The sequence below is a fragment of the Eurytemora carolleeae genome, unplaced genomic scaffold (genome assembly GCF_000591075.1).
Source record: "Eurytemora carolleeae unplaced genomic scaffold, Eaff_2.0 scaffold333, whole genome shotgun sequence".
Taxonomy (NCBI): Eukaryota; Metazoa; Arthropoda; class Copepoda; order Calanoida; family Temoridae; genus Eurytemora; species Eurytemora carolleeae.
In genome coordinates, this window is record NW_019396309.1 from 16,502 (window position 1) to 37,571 (window position 21,070).

The following is a 21,070-nucleotide window of genomic DNA, read 5'->3' on the forward strand; positions in this document are numbered from 1 at the left end:
ATAAAAATGTAAAAATGTTAATTTCTTTTTGTTCTTAACTTGCTTTATGCTCCTATTATTGACTATTGTTCCTAATTCACGTACACGTGAATGGATTTTTTGGCGCAATGCTTTTTGCTTAATGCTCTCCTTTTTGTTCCTATTTTTAACACTGTGTACCTAGAACCTAAATCCTTTATTTTTCAGAGTTTTGTTCCTATTTTGAGAATTACTACTTTTTAGAATTTTTTGTTTCAATAATTTTAGATATTCTATAAAGTTATATTCCAGGGCCCAAAAGGTTATATAGCATAAATATATGTCAAAGTACACCTGCAGTATGGAAACAGTACAACAATTAATGGCCGTTTTACACTTTTTTCTAGTAAATTCCCCTCTAATATATTCTATTCTTTATGTTTAGAAGCTACTACTTTTCCCGTGACCCCATGTCTCCCACCTTGAACGCTTTTGGTGGCTCGGATGCAAAAATTATGTGGCTCGCCGTATGCTTGCCGTCATGTCCTTGATTCACACGCGAATATCTCTGTTCAAGCCAGTACTAGTATACTTTGATTTGTGTGTATCAAAAGGGCATTCGTAGAGAAAGTAAAGTCGGGTCGGTACGGGACAAATTGTATGAGGTCGGAACGGTACGGTAGTCAGGCGAAGAAAGACAACCCCCAATCAGTCCGGTACATGATTAAGTAGTTCAAGCCGAAATCTTAAATCTAAGGCATCCAGGCCGACAGTGACAGGTATCTATTACGTCACTACTCCTCCCTCGCCTAGAACCGGAACCGGTTAATTTAGTTTAGTGCAGGAGTGGCCTAGACGTTTAAAGCAACTAGTGAAATATGTTTTCAGGGTGATCTAACTATATTTAAGGGTGAAGTGGATCTTACATCGAAACCATGCTGAGCTTAAGAAAACTTGCTTATTTTGCCCTGTTCATTGCCTATGTTGCTGGTAATTACTCTCTTTTTATTTCAAACTATTCTATATTTCATTTAATCTTTAAAATGAATGAAAATAATATTTTCAATGTTTTTTTCAAGATTCAAAAGTGAAAAAATATAAAGGATTTGAAACTTTGCCACATACTTTGATTTTCTAACCCAGCTCTATATTTGCTGAACCCAATGTCGTAAATACTTTAAATATTTCAAGCTATATGAATTCTGTTGGATCAAATAATCAAAGTTTGAAATATCTTATGGTTTACACCATCAGGTTTCGAAGATATAGTGATTAGAAAATTTTGTTGTAACGACTCATTTCCTTTGTGTTGAAAATGTTGGGTTATTATAGTGTATTTCAGTCATCCTCAATAAGATATATATCTTTAACCATTGTCATAAAACTTTGAATGAAAGAAAAGTCATATATTTGCATTTAAACATGGATAGTCATTAGTCAATTCTTTGCATGGTCATGATAGAGCCAGCAATAGTTTTGGTATATTTAGTTTATTTGTGATTGTAAGTTTGCTGTTGAGACTATTAAAAGAAATGTAAGCGAAATTTCAAGTGACCCTCCATGCAATGATTTACCCTTGAAACCTATGTCTAATCAACTATGAATTAGACATCATTGTTTATTTTGTTTCTTTAAACATTTATTTTCATTTGCGGATTCTCTGCGAAAGTGCCTTGCGCATTTCTCGTTCATAAGAAGCAATGGAGGATCTCACAGAAATAACTTTTTTTAGAGTCAGAAACATATCTTTCACATTTTTATCAGATTAAGGTTTCAAGAGTACCGTTGTAAATCGAACATTGCCATCTTTCCATTGAGGGGAACTTGAAATTACGCTTACAGTAACTTTAAGGGTTCTGAAATCTATATATAAATTTGGCTTGTCTGTCTGTTTGTTTGTGTCCAATAAACGTCAAAACGGCTGAACCGATCGGGCCCAAATTTTTAGTGGGACCTCACGTGACCCCAGGGAAGGTTTATGAATGGTCAAAATTTTAAAAATTTGTGTTTAAAAGTTTTTTTTTGAAAAATTTTGAAAATGCGCAAAAAAATATTATGAAATCCGCAAACTTTTTTTGTTCTTGTTTTATACTGTACAAAGAGAAGATGTTCAGAGATAAAGCCACAATTAAAAGTTGAACTAGAAGATGGGCGCCTAAAAGCCTAATGTATATATAAATTTAGCTTGTCTGGGTGTCTGTTTGTTTGTTTGTATCCAATAAACGTCAAAACGGCTGAACTAATCGGGCCCAAATTTTTTGTGGGACCTCACGTGGCCCCAGGGAAGGTTTATGGCCAATCAGACTCTAAATATGTAATCTTTAAATATTTTTATCTTAAATTATTTAATTTTGTAAAATTTTGAAAATGCGCGAAAAAATATTATGAAATCCGCAAATAAAAAAAAATTGTATACTGTACAAAGAGAAGATGCTCACAGACAGATTACGCCACAATTAAAAGTTGAAAAAGAAGATAAGCGCAATGCGCCATAAAGGCCTAGTATGTTTATAAAATAAATGTGTGTAAAAACAAAATCACAGAAACACACGAAATTGGAAAAAACAATATTTCCAATTTTTTTTGCAACTCCCGTATGATGAGTTTCAGACCAAATGGGTGAAAATCATTTTACCCATTTTTATAACGGGAGAGGCTAAAAATTGTTAAAATACACCATGATGCTATGAAATGCGTTTTTTGGTTAAATTTTTTATAATGCCATGTTTACATTGATTTTAAGCAATTAGATTTTCTGTTTATACTTTGTAGACTTGTATGTAAACAAACTCTTTCAAGGAAGAGAACAAATATTGCATGTTCCAGGTTTTTTCTCTTTCTTTCTAGTTAATCACTTCCATCTTCAATGCTTTTATGTAGAACCCAGCGTTGTCCAGGGTACTCATAGTTACTCCCGCCGTTTACTCGCGTTTGGTCGTAAATCACGATTTTAGCTATTTTTGGACCCAATCAATTTAGAATCTCAAAACCAAGCTAATAACATTCCCGAGTTCACAAATCAAATCTTTCAAATAAATCATACATTCACTATCCATCCCGCCAATATACGTAGGACGAGGACGGATTGCTAATCTAGGATTGTCCTGTTTTTATATCAGATGAGGACGGATTGTCCTGCTTATATAGGATGAGGACGGATTGTCCTGCTTATATAGGATGAGGACGGATTGCCCTGTTTATATAGGATGAGAACGGATTGTCATGCTAATATAGGATAAGGACGGCTTGTCCTGCTTAGATAGGATGAGGACGGATTGTCCTGCTAATATAGGATAAGGACGGATTGTCCTGCTAATATAGGATAAGGACGGATTGTCCTGCTTATATAGGATGAGGACGGAGTGTCCTGTTTATATAGGATGAGGGCGGATTGTCCTGTTTATATCAGATGAGGACGGATTGTCCTGCTTATATAGGATAAGGACGGATTGTCCTGCTTATATAGGATAAGAACGGATTGTCCTGTTTATATAGGATAAGAACGGATTGTCCTGCTTATATAGGATAAGGACGGATTGTCCTGCTTATATAGGATGAGGACGGATTGTCCTGTTTATATAGGATGAGAAAGGATTGTACTGCTTATATAGGATAAGAACGGATTGTCCTGCTTATATAGGATAAGGACAGATTGTCCTGCGATATAGGATGAGGACGGATTGTCCTGTTTATATAGGATGAGAAAGGATTGTACTGCTTATTTAGGATAAGGACGGATTGTCCTGTTTATATAGGATGAGGACGGATTGTCCTGTTTATATAGGATGAGGACGGATTGTCCTGTTTATATAGGATGAGGACGGATTGTCCTGCTTATATAGGATAAGGACGGATTGTCCTGCTTATATAGGATGAGGACGGATTGTCCTGCTTATATAGGATAAGGACGGATTGTCCTGCTTATATAGGATGAGGACGGATTGTCCTGTTTATATAGGATGAGGACGGATTGTCCTGTTTATATAGGATGAGGACGGATTGTCCTGCTTATGTAAGGTTTCTAGGAAAAATATAGTTTTATTGTATATTGTTCCTATATTCAGGTCAGACAAGGAATTATGGTTTACCAATACTTTCCCCTCAGAGAAGAGGGAGAATACCAGGGGTCGTGTGGTTTAAAGGGGTGGTCTGATAGGGCGGGATGGGGCAGGGAAGGGGGCAGTAGAGATGGGGGGGGGGGATTTAATCTTGAAAAGAAATAGGGAATGATTTATTTTAAACTTTTAATTAAAGAATAATATTTTTTTTCATACCTACAGATAACGCATAACACACAACTTTCAGGCTTAAAAAGTCTAATAAGATTTTTTTGTCACTCTTACAGAGTTACAGACGTGCAACTGTGCAGGGGATATGGGGGGCATCGCCTTTTTTTACGAACGTTGCGTTTGAATGGTTTAAAGTTAAAAAATGCAGCTTTTCAGTTTTATTAGGTTTGTATAGGTTTGATTTACAACAATTTTTTTTATTCTACATAAAGCATACTATATTATTTTTACTTTTTAAAGTCTACTGACTCAGAGAAACTATCTAAGTAATTTTTAATATTTGCACAAGGTAAAAAATATATCCCTCATGTTAAATACCCCTTTTCCTCCATTTCTGGGCCTTATTTCCCCCTTCAATATAATAAAAATATTTTTTTTATAGTCTCTATACTGTAGAGACTAGTCCTTTTTGTCAACTGTAGCTATATTGTAAGTCTATTCAATCCTAAAGATTATCATAATTGCACTTGATTACCATTTTCATAGAAAAAAGGAAAGCACATTTTTGGTAGGAATTATTCGCGAAGCGCCAAATAAAAATGTTTTTTTTTCTCTTCTTTCTATTTGTTATAAGATTGGATGAAAATACATAATCAATAGAGCCAAGGAAGGGGGGGAGGTGAAGTAAGTTCGCCCCCCCCCCCTAGCAGATTTGTCGGAGCGAATTTTACTAAAACAAATAAGATTTTGGCGAGTAAAAATGCATGTTTAGATATTTAGACGATTGAATGAATGTTCACAATCCGTGAATTTGAGGTTAACATTTCAAAATCTTAATGTATAACAATACAGATTTTAATCATGAAATGTTTTTAATAATTTGGCCGCAATTTACACGTTTCTCTCAAATTTTGCTGCTTAAGAAAGTATATGAACACTTTTTAAAAACTTAATTTACTTTTTGTTTTAAACAACGCATCTTTATAAATTAAAGGTTTACTTTTTGTTTATGTTTTTTGGAGATAAAGGCCATACGATATCCCCTTATACTGACCCCTTTACTCTCTGAGCCGGAAACTTAAGATAGTATTGTTGAACGAAACTCCCTAGTTTCCTATTTGGGGTTTATAAATTTGCGTAGATTTCAATTTAAGAAATTAGAAACCAAAAGAGAATGTGAAGGGACTAGGCATGAAATAATATTTACCAACAAAAATATTGGTATCTTTAAAACTGCCTGACCTCGTTCATGAAACCGGACTTCCGAAACTGGATTTCATTACGAATACTCTGTTTTAAGTTTCGAGCTCTGCCATTCGCGCCAGCAAATATTTTGTATCTGATGTTTTAAACAGTTTCTCCCTGTGTGAACTTCCCCTAAAGTCTCTATATATATATATCTTATATATCTTATACTTGACCCTCTTACCTTATCCTAGTCACTAAACACACCACTCCTTTCCCTCCCCCCCCCCTCCTTAACGGCCACCCTCCACCCCCTGCACCCCTATTGGCCTTTCTGAAATTCAGTCTGCTCGTATCCGAAAAAATTCCATACGTGTACACACTTCGTAAACACACCCCAATTTAAACTGTTACACTTTAGTGCACTTTGCAGTACAAAACATTCAAAGGAAATGAGTATTTGCCACATAATCTAATTGATAAAAACCTTATATCTTTGCAACCCGCTGATTCAAACTATGAATTCTGTTAAATCAAAAAGTTTAAGTTTAAATTAAATCAAAGTTTACACCATCAGGTTGTTAAGATAAAAATTGAATTTATGGCAAAAAGCGTTACTTTGTCATTTATCAAATTCGTTTTGAATGAACTACACTTGTTAGATGTATTTACTATCTATTCCCCTTGAATAGATATATGTAATGTATGCTTTCCGAGGTAATAACTAACATTCATCAACAGACACTAACAAACACAGAACATGTTGGGGAAACTTTACTCTAATATATTTGAATATATTTTAGAATGTAAACGGATAGTTTTGTATACGCATAACGTATATGTAATCCTCATTATGGATTATTTACACGCTAGAAATGTATTTACTTCTGCATACATAATATAAATCATTCAAAATTACCATGTGCAAGGACATACCTTCTCAACCTGCCCCGGCCCTTCAGAGGGAAATAATTTTAGCACCAACTTTATCATCAAAATAAGAAATTTACATTTTGCTTATTGCATGAAACATACTGTTTTATATATCTACTAATACAATAAAATAAGAATACCGGTTAATTTCCACATCGCACACACACACCGCATAATGAATTTGGAGCTGAGCTCAGAAATAACAAAAGAATTCAAAATCTGTATAATAATGCTGTTTGCTGATATTATTTATAATGTCAGCTATAGCTAGCTCGCCAAACGGCTGGACCAAATTGGCTGACATTTTTTTAGGGAANTCAAAACAGATTTTTTCAAGATATTTTTTCTATTTATTTATTTTATTTCACGGGCTACTCCGGGAACTTCAGCTAGTTATCAATAAGTAAGAAAAATCAGGAAAAATCTATTAGGAATTTGCCATCTTCTTTCTTGTTAAATAAAACTATACAAACATGAAACAAGTTCGCGTAAGTTCTAAAACGTACATGTCTAGAACTACAAAACAATAAACGTAGTTATGTATCTTTCAGTTTATTTTAGGGGTTTAATCCAAGTGCAGTTTACTTGCAATTGCGAGCCATTTAACTCCACGCAATTCCGCCAAGAAATTCTGTTCAGCGGAATTCCGATTAGAAAACCTTGTTTATTTATATATTTGAAATATTATAGGTGAGTGCATGATAGAATCTCATCGCTGTGATTTTCCTTTCCAGCGGGAGGGTGAGGTCTGGTATGAGTGCATGCCAGGGGAGGAGAACTCTGACAGGTAGGCTAGGTCTGGTATATGAGTGCATGCCAGGGGAGGAGAACTCTGATAGGTAGGCTAGGTCTGGTATGAGTGCATGCCAGGGAAGGAGAACTCTGGTAGATAAACTAGGTCTGTTATATGAGTGTATGCCAAGGGAGGAGAACTCTGGTAGATAAGTTAGGTCTGGTATATGAGTGTATGCCAGGGGAGGAGAACTCTGACAGGTAGACTAGGTCTGGTATGCCAGGGGAGGAGAACTCTGACAGGTAGACTAGGTCTGGTATATGAGTGTATGCCAGGGGAGTAGAACTTTGACAGGTAGGCTAGGTCTGGTATATGAGTGTATGCCAGGGGAGGAGAACTCTGGTAGATAAACTAGGTCTGGTATATGAGTGTATGCCAGGGGAGGAGAACTCTGGTAGATAAACTAGGTCTGGTATAGGAGTGTATGCCAGGGGAGGAGAACTCTGACAGGTAGACTAGGTCTGGTATATGAGTGTATGCCAAGGGAGATGAACTCTGACGGATAGGCTAGGTCTGTTATGAGTGCATGCCAGGGAAGAACTCTGACAGGCAGGTTAGGTCTGGTATGCCAGGGAAGAACTCTGACAGGTAGGCTCCAAAATTCCCATAATGTGCTTTCAATATTACTGGAGATGTAAAGAATTTTGTTCCAATGTCGACAATATTAGTTTTTCTATATTTATATGTTTGCTATAGCTGCCCAACCCTTTTTGAGGTAACCCTTGAGTACCCCGGGCCCACATAAATTCAGCCTTCTTACAAACAGTCTCATCAATTTTTAAGTCAGGGTCGACTTTGAAGTGATGCAACTAACTCACTTATGCTTTTCTGTATCCCTTCTATTTACATTTTAGCCCTATATAGCACTTGTTGTTTGCTTTGAAATTTAAGAAGTTATAGGCCAAACTCTTATCGATTTTTGTTTGAGAGCGTGGAACCTTTAAATCACAGTGCGGGGGAAATATATTCTTAAAAATTTCAAGTGTTTCTAAAATTCCATGGGCAACGCCGGGCACTTCAACTAGTATCTAATAAAATTAAAAATTTTAACGAAATTCTAATTATCTATTATTCAAGCATATGAATTTAAATTTTTAAATAATTAAAACTTTATTTAGACACTACTGCATAACTCAGCTAGGGGAGAAGTATGTGACAGGAGTTTGTAATGGAGGATGTTTTGAGGAGGACGGAAGTAAGTAGCCGCAATTTATTTGATTTAATATTTTTATAATTTTTGTATTTAACTCTAAAGTGTCCCACGAAACATGACAGTTGGTGAATAGTTTAAAATGTCGTCTTCCATAATAAGTTAAGTTGTGTAATTCTTGATACTAAAGAGTATGATAAAAAATATTATATGACAATCATATTATAGTAAAGTAAGTTTGAAGAAAAGATGTTTTTTTTAACAAAATAAACTGCAAAAAGTCTTTAATATCCAATACAATATAGGGAAGAAATATTCAACAACTTTCATGTTTCGTGGGACACCCTGTATCTCACAACACACTAGACAAAAGGCGAAAGTCAAAGTTATGCGACACTACGGGTAGGAGTGTGTAACCTCTTAGTTCTTCTAGTTTCGATTTTACGCACAAAAAGGAAAAAAGATAATTTTTCCTTTCACACATAAAAAATTCAAAATATTTAAGTTCTTCCAAACAGCTTTTCAAAAGGACTAACTATATGATTAAAAACAAATAATATATAAGACTTAAATTTAACGTGTAGAGTTTTTATATAATTTTTGTACTTAATTTTAACTAATATTTCAAGTTTCATTGAAGGGAGTGACCGGCTATGTAAGGTAGTTGAACTGAGTTTGCAGTGTTGTGGAAAGTTTTCCACAACACTGTTCAACTACCTTACATAGCCGGTCACTCCCTTTAAAAAAGTCTTCTGAAAGCATTTTCCAGAAGGCAAATTTTCAAGTGACAGTTTTCCAAAAGCTTGAGTTAGAAAAGTCGGAATTAATAGCAATTGAGCAAGGAATAATAAATAATAAAAATTATAATCAAACTGGACAGCTATCAAAATTAAACAGATGCATGTGGGCAAAGCATACAAAGGAACTTAGTTTTTGCCACAAACTAAAATTTTCTTAATCCTACATCTTTGGAACTTAATGTCTTAGACCTTTTTTTCAAACTATGAGTTCTGTTAGATCGAAATAATTTTAGTTTGAAATATCAAAGTTTTACATCATCCAGCTCACTAGATGTCGTCTTTTCCAGATTTAGAGGTTTTCGTCCATAATAACCCTGAGGCAGACGCCCAGAGAAGTTACGCGCATGCCGCGTTGAATGACAAGACAGAGAGAGAGCATGCGAAGGTTTTGGCTTCTGCCTCAAGGCTATTGTGAACAAAAAACCCTAAATCTTGAAAAGACGATATCTAGTGTTCTATCTGTATTGCTTTTAATGCTTTGCTATTACAAATTATTTCCAGGTCCCGTTGTGTTTAACTCTACAAGTGAGGATGCTGTGATGGCTGTTTTCTGTAAAACTAAGAAGAGTCCGTGTATTTTCCCTTTCATTTGGGAGGGTCGAGAATACAGGTAAAAAGTTGTTTTAGTTATCATGCAAAGACTTTAAAACAGGGAGTATTTAATTCCATACTACTTGGTATGAAACAGGGTGTATTGAATTCCATACTACTTGGTATAAAACAGTTTTAAACCTTAATTATATTGTTAATGTTTAAAAAAATAATATAATAAGATATAATAATAATAATAATAATAATAATAATAATAATAATAATATTTAATTTAAAAATGTAGGGAATGCACAACAGACGGTGATACACCGTTCCCATGGTGTGCCCTAGAAGTGAATGATGCTGGGGAACTTGTCGACAATAGATGGGGACAGTGCGACATGTCGACATGTGACCCTGTTTCTGCAGGTAGTTCACATTATTTTACATTTTTTTATACAGGTAAGCTCAACTACAGGGTGAGTAAAAAATGGTGATAAACGTTGTTTTAAAAACCACTATAAAAATATAGAAATATAAAAATATAAAAATGTTTGCAGGAATCATATTTAAGGTGAATAATATTGAAATTGAAGTAAACAAAATTTGAAATCATTTTATGGTTCATAGGAAAACAATCACTAAAAAAATCAAAGACCCAGAGGTGGGGAAGAGAAGGAAAAAGGGAAGGGGAAGGGAAAGGGGAAGGGAAGGAAAAAGGGAAGGAAAAGGGGAAGGAAAAGGGGAAGGAAAAGGGGAAGGAAAAGGGAAAAGGAAAGGGCAAAAAGGGGAAACAAAAGGGTAAAAGGGAGGAGGAAAATGAAATGAAAAAGGGCAAGAGAAAAGTAAAGAAAAAGGGGAAGGGTAATAGTGGAAGAAATTGAAGGATGGGGAAAAGGGAAAAGTAGGGAGGGGTAAGGGAGGGAAGGGGATAGATAAGGAAGGAGATAAGTAGGGAAGGAGATTGGAAGAGTAAAGGAGAAGTAGGAAAAAGGAAGGTAGGGTAGGAAGGGAAAGGAACGAAGGGAAGGGAAAGGTAGAGAATAGATGGAAGGTTGGCAAATAAAGAAAAGAAGGAGGGGGTAATATAGGGAAGGGAAGAGTTGGTGCTCTTTATAACTTTATCTAAAATCAAAGAGTATTTTATAAATAATTTCCCTAATAGTTGTAATCATAGAGAATAGAATATATAGAGAGGAATTAAAAGAATCTCTCGGTATGAATTTTTTCAGTTCCTTTCAGCCTGAAAAGGAGTTCAAAGTGTACAAATCATGTAAATGTTCACAAATTATAAGCAGTAGAGTACATTAATACAGTATGTTCCCTAGACTATTCATTTCAATTTCGAAATTTTTAAAGCTGTTAAATAAACTTTATAATGAATTAGGTGGATAAAAACATCATTTGATTTATAGTTATAACGGAAAATCATCGTTTGTACAGTGGAAGGCATAGAGTCTATGTGAAATGATCATTGGTCAATTATGAAACAAGCCTATTTCATAATTTGGTTTTCTTTTAACAATAATTTTAGTTTCTATAAAATGATATTCCAAGGCCCAACAGGTTATATAGCATAAATATGTAAAGTACACCTGCAGTATGGAAACAGTACAACAAAATGGCCGTTTTACACTTTTTTCTAGTAAATTCTTCTCTATATATATATTCTATTCTCTATGGTTTTAATGCAGCATAAAAACGTGTTAAAAACGTTTTGCGCTCTTCGCACAACTCAGAACAAATATGATAAAAGAATACTCTCAATTATTTTCTATTAGAAAAATCAAGAATTCTCCCCCCCAAGAAAAATGATGGATAATGAACAATTTACTCTTTGACTGACAAAAAATCAATCCCGACTTTTTTTTTGCCATCGCCACCATTACCCAAAGTTTAAAAAAAATTATTCTAGTATCATCCAACACAAATTATCATCTTTTCCGTTCAGATTTTTATTCTATTTATTTTATTAAATATGTTTTGTTTAGCTGATACTGAATCTGAACCCCCTAAGCCTAAATCTGTATCAGTTTCTTTCAAGGAGTTTTCAGGTAAACCTACACTTCAGTAATTACTCACGCACAACTAACGTACATTTGATATCCGAGCTGGGCCAACCTTTGCATTCCTAGTTTGTACCGTCCCGTCTGGTCGTACAGCGGGTTTCAGCCTGCATGCTGCTTATATTTGAATTTACATTCAATAAAGCGGTAGAGGAACTTAAAATATGTAATGTAGAGGAACGCGGAATGATTCTTAAAATATGTAAAAATTGCAACTTTATGATATGTAAAAACTCTATTAATGATTTCTTCTAAGTATTAATGTTCTTGTTTTTAATTAAGCAAGGCTTTTTTTGTGCTTTGCGCACATCTTCTATTTCAACTTTTAATTCGCGAATTCGTTTTATCTTCGATAAAACAAAATTTTAAGTTTTGCGGATTTACAATTTTTTCATGGATTTAAAAAATCTACGAAATTTAAAGCTTTTGGAGACAATTTTTTGTAATTCTGAGCATTTATTTTCTGGGGTCATGTGATGTGCCGATCGGTTCAGCCGTTTTCCCGGTCACAAACAAAGTGTATTTATAGAAGACAAAAATGATTAATTGATAGACATGAATGATTAATCAATAGACATAAATAAAAAAATGATAGACATGATTAATAAATCAATAGACATAAATGATTAATTAATAGACATGAATAATTAATTAATAGACATGAATAATTAACTAATAGACATGAATTATTAATTAAAGACATTAATGATTAATTAATAGACATTAATGATTAATTATTAGACATTAATGATTAATCAATAGGCATGAATAATTAATTAATAGAAAAAATGATTAATTAATAAAAATGAATAATTAATTAATAGACATGAATAATTAATTAATAGACGTGAATGGTCTATTAAAAGACATGAATGATTAATCAATAGACATTAATGATTAATTAATAGACATTAATGATTAAATTAAAGACATTAATTATTAATTAATTGACATGAATGATTATTAATAGACATGAATGATTAATTAATAGACATTGATTATTAATTAATTGACATGAATGATTAAATAAAAGACATTGATTATTAATTAATAGACATTAATGATTAATTAATAGACATTGATTATTAATTAATTGACATGAATGATTAAATAATTAATAGACATTGATTATTAATTAATTGACATGAATGATTAAATAAAAGACATTGATTATTAATTAATAGACATTAATGATTAATTAATAGACGTGAATGATTGAATAAAAGACATGAATGATTAATTAATAGACGTGAATGATTGAATAAAAGACATTGATTATTGATTAATAGACGTGAATGATTAAATAAAAGACATGAATGATTAATTAATAGACATGAATAATTAATTAATTGACATGAATGATCAATTAATAGACATGAATGATTAATTAATAGACATGAATGATTAGGTGAGTTGGTGTTTTCTCAGACTACTCCTGAAGATGCTCTTCAGGTTGAAGGACTACTAGAAGGACTACCTGAGGACTCAGATCTACAGCTTGCAGTAGTTCAAGGAGACTGTAATCAAGATATTGAGCAATATTTAGGAAAAGGAATCAAGATTTTACTTTTTAGAATGAAGTTTGAGTTTAATATAAAGTTTCATCGTGAGATCTTCAAACTTTCAACTTAAAAAAGTTTGATTTGAAATGTGTTAAAAGTGATTATACTAAAATCTAGTAGAATAACGAATATTAAAGCATAATAAAACATAATAAATTACAGCTTTTGGCAAGAACAATTTTTTCCTATGTTTGCAAGCAGGGCCACTTGAAAAACCTGAAAAATTTATTTTTTTCTTGACCTTTTATTGTGCAGAAAGTATGGTGGACATACAAGGACTATACGAGGCTAGTTCCTCAGTAAAAGCTGTAATCTGGGTTCTCTCATTGTACCCTGGAGATCAATATTTAGTTGGTAGATCTGCAATCATTAAAGAGCAGGTAACTATGCTTGTACTGTGGTAGGTGATTATATTAATTCAATGAAGACGACTTTTTTATTTAAATTTTGATTATCAACAAACTTTTAGTGAATTAAAATTTTGCAATTAATCAAAAAGAAGCTTTTTTATTGATAGCTTCTTTTGACTTCTAAGTTTATGTGTATCCATATAGTTTAACATCTTGATATAAATCAAAATTAAAATCAAAAGTCGTCTTCATTGTATTAATATATGCGACGACTACTGTACTATAGTTCCGAATTTTTCTTTATCTTGTTTATGGTGAATAGTTTCTAAGGATGTCTTCTGTATATATAAAGTAGTAACTAGTGTTTGTCTGTATTTTTCTTTTTGTACGATTACAACTTATCTAGCCTTTGGTAGATTTGCCTCAAATATCGATTGGGGAATTCGATGGAACCTTGGGAATGTTTTTTGCTTGGTTTTAAAAATTGAAAACATCGTTTGTACAGTGGAAGGCATAGAGTCTATGTGAAATGATCATTGGTCAATTATGAAACGAGCCTATTTCATAATTTGGTTTTCTTTTAACAATAATTTAAGATTTTCTCAAACTGGGAAACGCCGGGCACTTCAGCTAGTTCTTAATATATTATTTTATAAAATAAAATAAAGTAAATTTTAACAAATTTTACAGGAACCCTCATCTACCCTCTCCCTGACCATCATCATCATCATCGTCCTGGTCGCTGTTATACTTCTCCTAGTTATCATTCTTATCTGTATCTGCTGTTGCTGCTGTAGGAACAGGTATAGGCGTCTTAACAGATGTAGAAGGTAACATTTATGCAACATCATTGGTACGACTTTGTGACCTCGGAGCTCCTCTAGTTTTGATTTTGATTTTGCGTACAAGTATTAGAAAAGGAAATTTATTCGGTTCCATATTTTAAAATTAAAAACATTTTTTTAATCATTACAGCTCTTCTTTAAAATTAGTTCAAATACTTGTTATTCTACATATTTGGTCCCAAGGCTGTATCAATTAGACACAGGGGGTCCCGAATATTAGTTCATGTTATCTTTTTTTACTTTCCTTTATTCCTCAACATGATTTATTCATTCACATAAATAGGTTTTAGCTGATAAACCCTTTTTCTTGCCTGTTGACTTTACAGGTCCCAAGACTGTATTTATTGGGACACAGTGACAGGGGGTCTCAAATATAAGTGCATTTTTTTTAAGTTGAAGTTCTCCCTATTACCCTTGCCTCTTTACTATTGATCTATTTAGCCCATCCTTTCTTCTTCTGTCTTTGCAATGCTATCTGTTTATTTTTGAAAGATAGGTAGATACACTGATAAAAAGAAAGATAGGTAGATACACTGATAAATAGAAAGATAGGTAGATATACACTGATAAATAGAAAGATAGGTAGATACACTGATAAATAGAAAGATAGGTAGATACACTGATAAATAGAAAGATAGGTAGATACACTGATAGATAGAAAGATAGGTAGATACACTGATAGATAGAAAGATAGGTAGATACACTGATAAATAAAAGATATGTAGATACACTGATAAATAGAAAGATATGTAGATACACTGATAAATAAAAGATATGTAGATACACTGGTAAATAGAAAGATATGTAGATACACTGGTAAATAGAAAGATGTAGAAATACACTGATAAATAGAAAGATAGGTAGATACACTGATAAATAGAAAGATATGTAGATACACTGATAAATAGAAAGAAATGTAGATACACTGATAAATAGAAAGATAGGTAGATACACTGATAAATAGAAAGATAGGTAGATACACTGATAAATAAAAGATATGTATATACACTGATAACTAGAAAGATAGGTAGATACACTGATAAATAGAAAGATAGGTAGATACACTAATAAATAGAAAGATTTGTAGATAAACTGATAAATAGAAAGATATGTAGAAATACACTGATAAATAGAAAGATATGTAGATACACTGATAAATAAAAGATAGGTAGATACACTGATAAATAGAAAGATAGGTAGATACACTGATAAATAAAAGATATGTAGATACATTGATAAATAGAAAGATAGGTAGATACACTGATAAATAGAAAGATATGTAGATACACTGATAAATAGAAAGATGTAGAAATACACTGGTAAATAGAAAGATATGTAGAAATACACTGATAAATAGAAAGATATGTAGAAATACACTGGTAAACAGAAAGATATGTAAAAATACACTGGTAAATAGAAAGATAGGTAGAAATACACTGGTAAATAGAAAAATATGTAGAAATTCACTGATAAAAAGAAAGATATGTAGAAATACACTGATAAATAGAAAGATAGGTAGATACACTGATAGTTAGAAATACACTGATAAATAGAAAGATAGTTGTATAGTAGATGATGTGTTTAATGTTTATAGAATATTTTGCTCGAGACAGTCTTTATTTTGTTTAGAGACAAGTTAAGTATTCTGCACTCCACTTATCAATCTATTCATCTATATACAGGGTTACCCAGAAAGGATAGACGAATGTACGGAATTTGTTTTGTACGTTTTCATGCATTCAGGGTTCCTTGTAGGCCAAAGCTGGTTTATTTCTGTCCTTAATCAACTATCAAAATACGTTATTGAATGCAGAAACCAAAATTTTACAGAGTTTTGTGTCGTCTTTACAGTATTATCCTTTGTTGGTAACCCTGTATTTGTATATATAAAGTTGTAATCTCTATTTGTCTGTTTGTTTGTTTTTTGTCCGATCATAACTCCCGAGTTCCGCCAAAAGAGTTCCTGAGTTATGATCGTACAAATAAACAAACACACACCCAGACAGACAGATAAACAGAGATTACAACTTCATATGAATATATTACTCTATGTAGACGGTTACCTGAGAAGAAGAACAGTTTGGATAGCCTGGAAGACCCTATTGACTATGTTGACCGGAAAACTCCGTTGTATGATGAACTTTCAATACCCTTCATAGATGCCTCACTACCCCCAACTCCTAAGGTAGAACAGGCAAAGAGAATAAAATATATATTAGAGCCGAATTTAGACAATCCCTCGGTATGCATTTTGTCAGTCCCTTTCAGCTTGAAAGGGAGTTCAAAGTGTACAAATCATGTAAATGTTCACAAATTATATGCAGTAGAGTACATTCATACAGAATGTTCCCTAGACTATCCATTTCAATTTCGAAATTTTTAAAGCTGTTAAATAAACTTTATAATGAATTAGGTGAATAAAAACATCATTTGATTTATAGTTATAACGGAAAATCATCGTTTGTACAGTGGAAGGCATAGAGTCTATGTGAAATGATCATTGGTCAATTATGAAACGAGCCTATTTCATAATTTGGTTTTCTTTTAACAATAATTTAAGATTTTCTATAAAATGATGCTCCAGGGCCCAAAATGTTATATAGCACAAATATGTGAAGTACACCTGCAGTATGGAAACAGTACAACAAAATGGCCGTTTTACACTTCTTTCTATTAAACTCCACTATAATATATATTCTATTCTCTTTTAGAACATGTTATGTATTGTTCTTTAAAAGGGTTGAAATGGATTCAGAGGTGTGCGCATCTTTTGTACTGCAGTGTACTGTCTCTGGGCGGTAATGTAAATACAAGAAGGATGTCGAAGCCTGACAAAGGATCCATCTTTCACATAAAATATCAATGAAATATTCTGGTCATAGGAAACTATTATGCTAATTATCAAAAATTTCAAAATTGAATGCTTTTAACCTCCTCGGATACTAAACGAACACTGAAGCATCTATTCTTGTTTACAAATTCCGCCCGGAGAGAACTGGTTTCAATATGTACGCAAAGTATACGCAACTGCAATTAACTTTTCTCGCATTATAACCCGCATTCCGAAACTTTTATTGTTTAAAACAATCTCATAGGCTTCGCTATTTTTATTGAATAAAAGATGAAAACAAGAACACAAGAACTTTGCAAAACAGCTTTTTTCAATAACTTTTTATTGGCTGGATAATTAATAAATACAGGTTGTCCCCAAAAAAACTTTGCAGTAGGGGTATATTAAGCGCTGATGAGAGAATATTTGTCACAATCAAGGTTTTATTGGAATGCTCTATATTTCAGTTATTTCAAGGTGTACATTTTTTCTTTCTAGGCCTAATTCTATATTTCTAATATTTCTTCTTTGAAAATCAATCGGTACATTCTACATTCCACATTCCACAACTCGTTTTTTTATTAAAAATATTTGATCTAACCCATCTGGGCCAAAAAAATGTCATCTTTTTAAAATTTTTAGGTTTTTGACGTATCCTAAAATAAGTGTTTTTAAAAAGTATCAGACTTAGAAAACAGAAATTACACCTTGAAATAACTGAAATATAGAGCTTTGCAATGACACTTTGATTGTGAAAATTGAACGAAAATTGTTCAACTGCAAAGTTTTTTGGGATACCCGAGCTGAAAACTTTAGAATGGTGGATATTGAGATTAATGCTTGATCCTCTTATTTTCTTAATATCAAGACTAACTTATTCTTGTACTTGTATACTGAAAAGTTTATAAAATTCAACCAATCAGACACGCGTATGAAGCCGATAAAAGAATTGAGTTCTTGCCACAAACTTGCATTTTCTAAATATCTTTGCAACCTGATGGTGTAAACCTTTGATATTTCAAACTTAGACTATTTGATCTAATAGAATTAATAGTTTGAAATATCAAAGGTCTAGAAAAACGGGTTGTAGACGGAATTAGAAAATCAGAGTTTGTGGCAAAAACTCAATTCCTTTGAAAGAAAAAGAAAGAACGGTTTAAGAAGAAAATCAAAAGTGTGTCCATTGGATACTCAGATTAAGTAATCGGGATTAAGAATATCCATAGATAAATAAATAAACATAGATAGCTTATGTACGCAAAATCACCAAGAATTGTACAGTCTGCGAACTAATACTTCTAGGGGTCAAAGTGTACTTCAATATAAGCGGGGTGGTTTGGTGTTTTAATGGATTTCATAATAGAGTGTAAAATAACTCCGGGAATGGAACTATTTGAACAACAATATTTCACGGAGCAATATATCATATTGACGAGAACTGAAGAAGGACATGAGAAGGACTAAACTAACTTAAATTTCTCTCTACAGAACTCATGTACACCACAAGTATACAATGACATAAGAACAGCCAATGTTCACAACCGACCTAGTTAATCTATATAATAGGAATATTTTTAAACATCTCTGTTGCATTTATATCTTTCATGATGAAAAATGGCGTCTTATGCGCAATCTATCTTTATCTATGAGGATATCTCATTCTAAGGTTTTCAGCTCCGGTACATTTCTTCAGGTTGGTCGAAGCAGAGATCAGCTGGCAATACTATTGGGGAGAGGATCTAAATCATCATTATCAAGTATGTTATTGATATTTGAAATTTGACAAAAAATATTTATTGGTACGACTTTGTGACCTTGTAACTACGCACAATTTTCTAATTTCTATATCTTAGCAACCCAATGTCGCAGACCTTAGACATTTCAAACTATGAATTCTCTTAGATAAAAGGATCTAAGTTTGAAATATCTATAATTTACACCAATTCAGGTTGCAAAGTTAAAGGAATTAGAAAATTTGAATATGCGACAAAGACTCAATTCCCTTGATACTTTATTCTTTTCCATTAACCCTCCTCTTCCTCTCCCTTTTCCATTTNGTGCAATGACATAACATTAAAGTATAAACATCTGTTATTATGAAAAGGTCTGAACAGATTAAATAGTTTAAATACAGAAACAACTTTGTTTTGTTTAAAGGGACTGTATGCGTAACTTTAGATGACCCTCCATGCAAAGATGGCAATTTCCGATTTACAACAGTACCCTTGAAACCTTAATGTCATAAAAATGGGGAAGATATCGTCGTTTTTCTGACTAGAAAAGTGTTTAATTTCTGCGATTTCTCCATTGCTTCTTTTAAGCAAGAAATGCGCAAGCCATTTTCTCAGAGAAACCGCAAATAAAACAAGCATTTTAAAGGAAAAAACATGGATAACTAATTCATAATTGATCAGACAAAGTTTTTAATGGTATCATTGTAAATCGGACATTGCCATCTTTGCATGGAAGGTCACTTGAAATTACGCTTACAATCCCTAAGTGGTAAATTATCCCAATTGAATAAAAACATATTATTATTATTATTATTTATAAAACCGGTTCAGAGGATTTTAGATGATCAAATCAAGAATAAAAGGAAACCGTCTCCGAAGTCTCATCCTTTGTGGTTTGCCCTGTATTTCATATTTATGTCGTAAATTTAAAATTTTGATGGAATTATTTAGTTTATGATTTTTACCCGGACTAGGGGTTAACATATATGTGAGAGAAAACAGACGTTAGATTATTAAAAGGGGAAAAATATTTATCCGACAGATTTTTGTTTTTCATCTAAACCCCCTAGCTCTCATATTCATATTCTAGACTTTCTCCTGGCTTAATCCCTTCCTGCTTTATCTCCACATATATCTGGTTATTCTCTATATATACATATATACTTTGCTTATCGGTTTGGGTGTTTGTTTGTTTGTATTCAATAAACATCCAAACGGCAAAGTTTTTGAGGTAACTCATATGACGCCAGGGAAGGTTTATGGATCCTCAGAATTACATAAACTTATGATTTTCGTAAAATTTTATAAATCCACGATAAAATTTCTGTAGTTCTTCGATTTTGCTGTTGTTGTACGAAAAGAAAATGGTCACCGATAGAGCCAGAATTTAAAGTTACAATAGAAGATGGGCACCAAGCGCCCTGAAAGCCTAGTTACGATACATTTATGAAATATTTAGATTTACTTTGATATGAAATTAATCATTATTGTTTTCAGATGATGGAGATTGATGATTTTTTTCTGCACTCAGCACTGTAAATGTATGTACACAAATATGATTTATGAAAAATAGCACTAATTTTATTTTTAGTTTTCTTTAAGTTTATTTAAATCATCTGAACTTTACTATATAAACAAACTTTAACATATAATGTTACTTTCTATGCATTTTCAGGGTACATTCACCAGGCCTTATACAAGCAGTCATCAGGCCTAGATCAAGGCCAACAAGCAACCGAGGTCTAAATAGTGAAGCTGAATCTTTGAACATTAAAATATAAAAAGCTTGATAAACCTTTATGCTAACAGACAGTGTTTTCGTCAAGAAATCAAAGAACCCGTCAAAAACGTCCAGCTGCAGAAAAATATGGAAATAGTACATATCTATCTCAACAAGCTTAAAGGAACTATACCGTGTAATTTCAAGTGACCCTCCGCGGTGCAAAGAGAGCATCGTCCTATTTTCAATGGAATCCTTGAAACCTTAATCTTATAAAAAATGTGAACGATGCCGTCATTTTTCTCGCTCGAAAAGTTTTTTTCTGTGAATTTCTTTATTGTTTCTTAAAAACAAAAAATACGCAAGTCTCTTTCGCAGAGAAACC

The 21,070-nt window shown here is 32.9% G+C and overlaps 1 protein-coding gene and 1 long non-coding RNA gene across 2 annotated transcripts; both read left to right on the forward strand.

The window, feature by feature from the left end:
- Positions 1 to 770: 770 nt before the first annotated feature.
- Positions 771 to 13,611, forward strand: LOC111700680 (uncharacterized). Its single transcript, XM_023471678.1, has 8 exons — positions 771 to 948; positions 6,996 to 7,092; positions 8,217 to 8,293; positions 9,550 to 9,658; positions 9,884 to 10,008; positions 11,571 to 11,633; positions 13,054 to 13,197; positions 13,463 to 13,611. Exons 1-8 carry the CDS (start codon positions 894 to 896, stop codon positions 13,609 to 13,611), a joined length of 819 nt encoding a protein of 272 aa, XP_023327446.1. The 5' UTR covers positions 771 to 893.
- A 634-nt stretch (positions 13,612 to 14,245) lies between these two features.
- LOC111700676 (uncharacterized) lies at positions 14,246 to 21,070 on the forward strand. Its single transcript, XR_002765026.1, has 5 exons — positions 14,246 to 14,360; positions 16,458 to 16,587; positions 18,926 to 18,989; positions 20,463 to 20,506; positions 20,641 to 21,070. It is a non-coding gene; the product is annotated as an uncharacterized LOC111700676 (long non-coding RNA).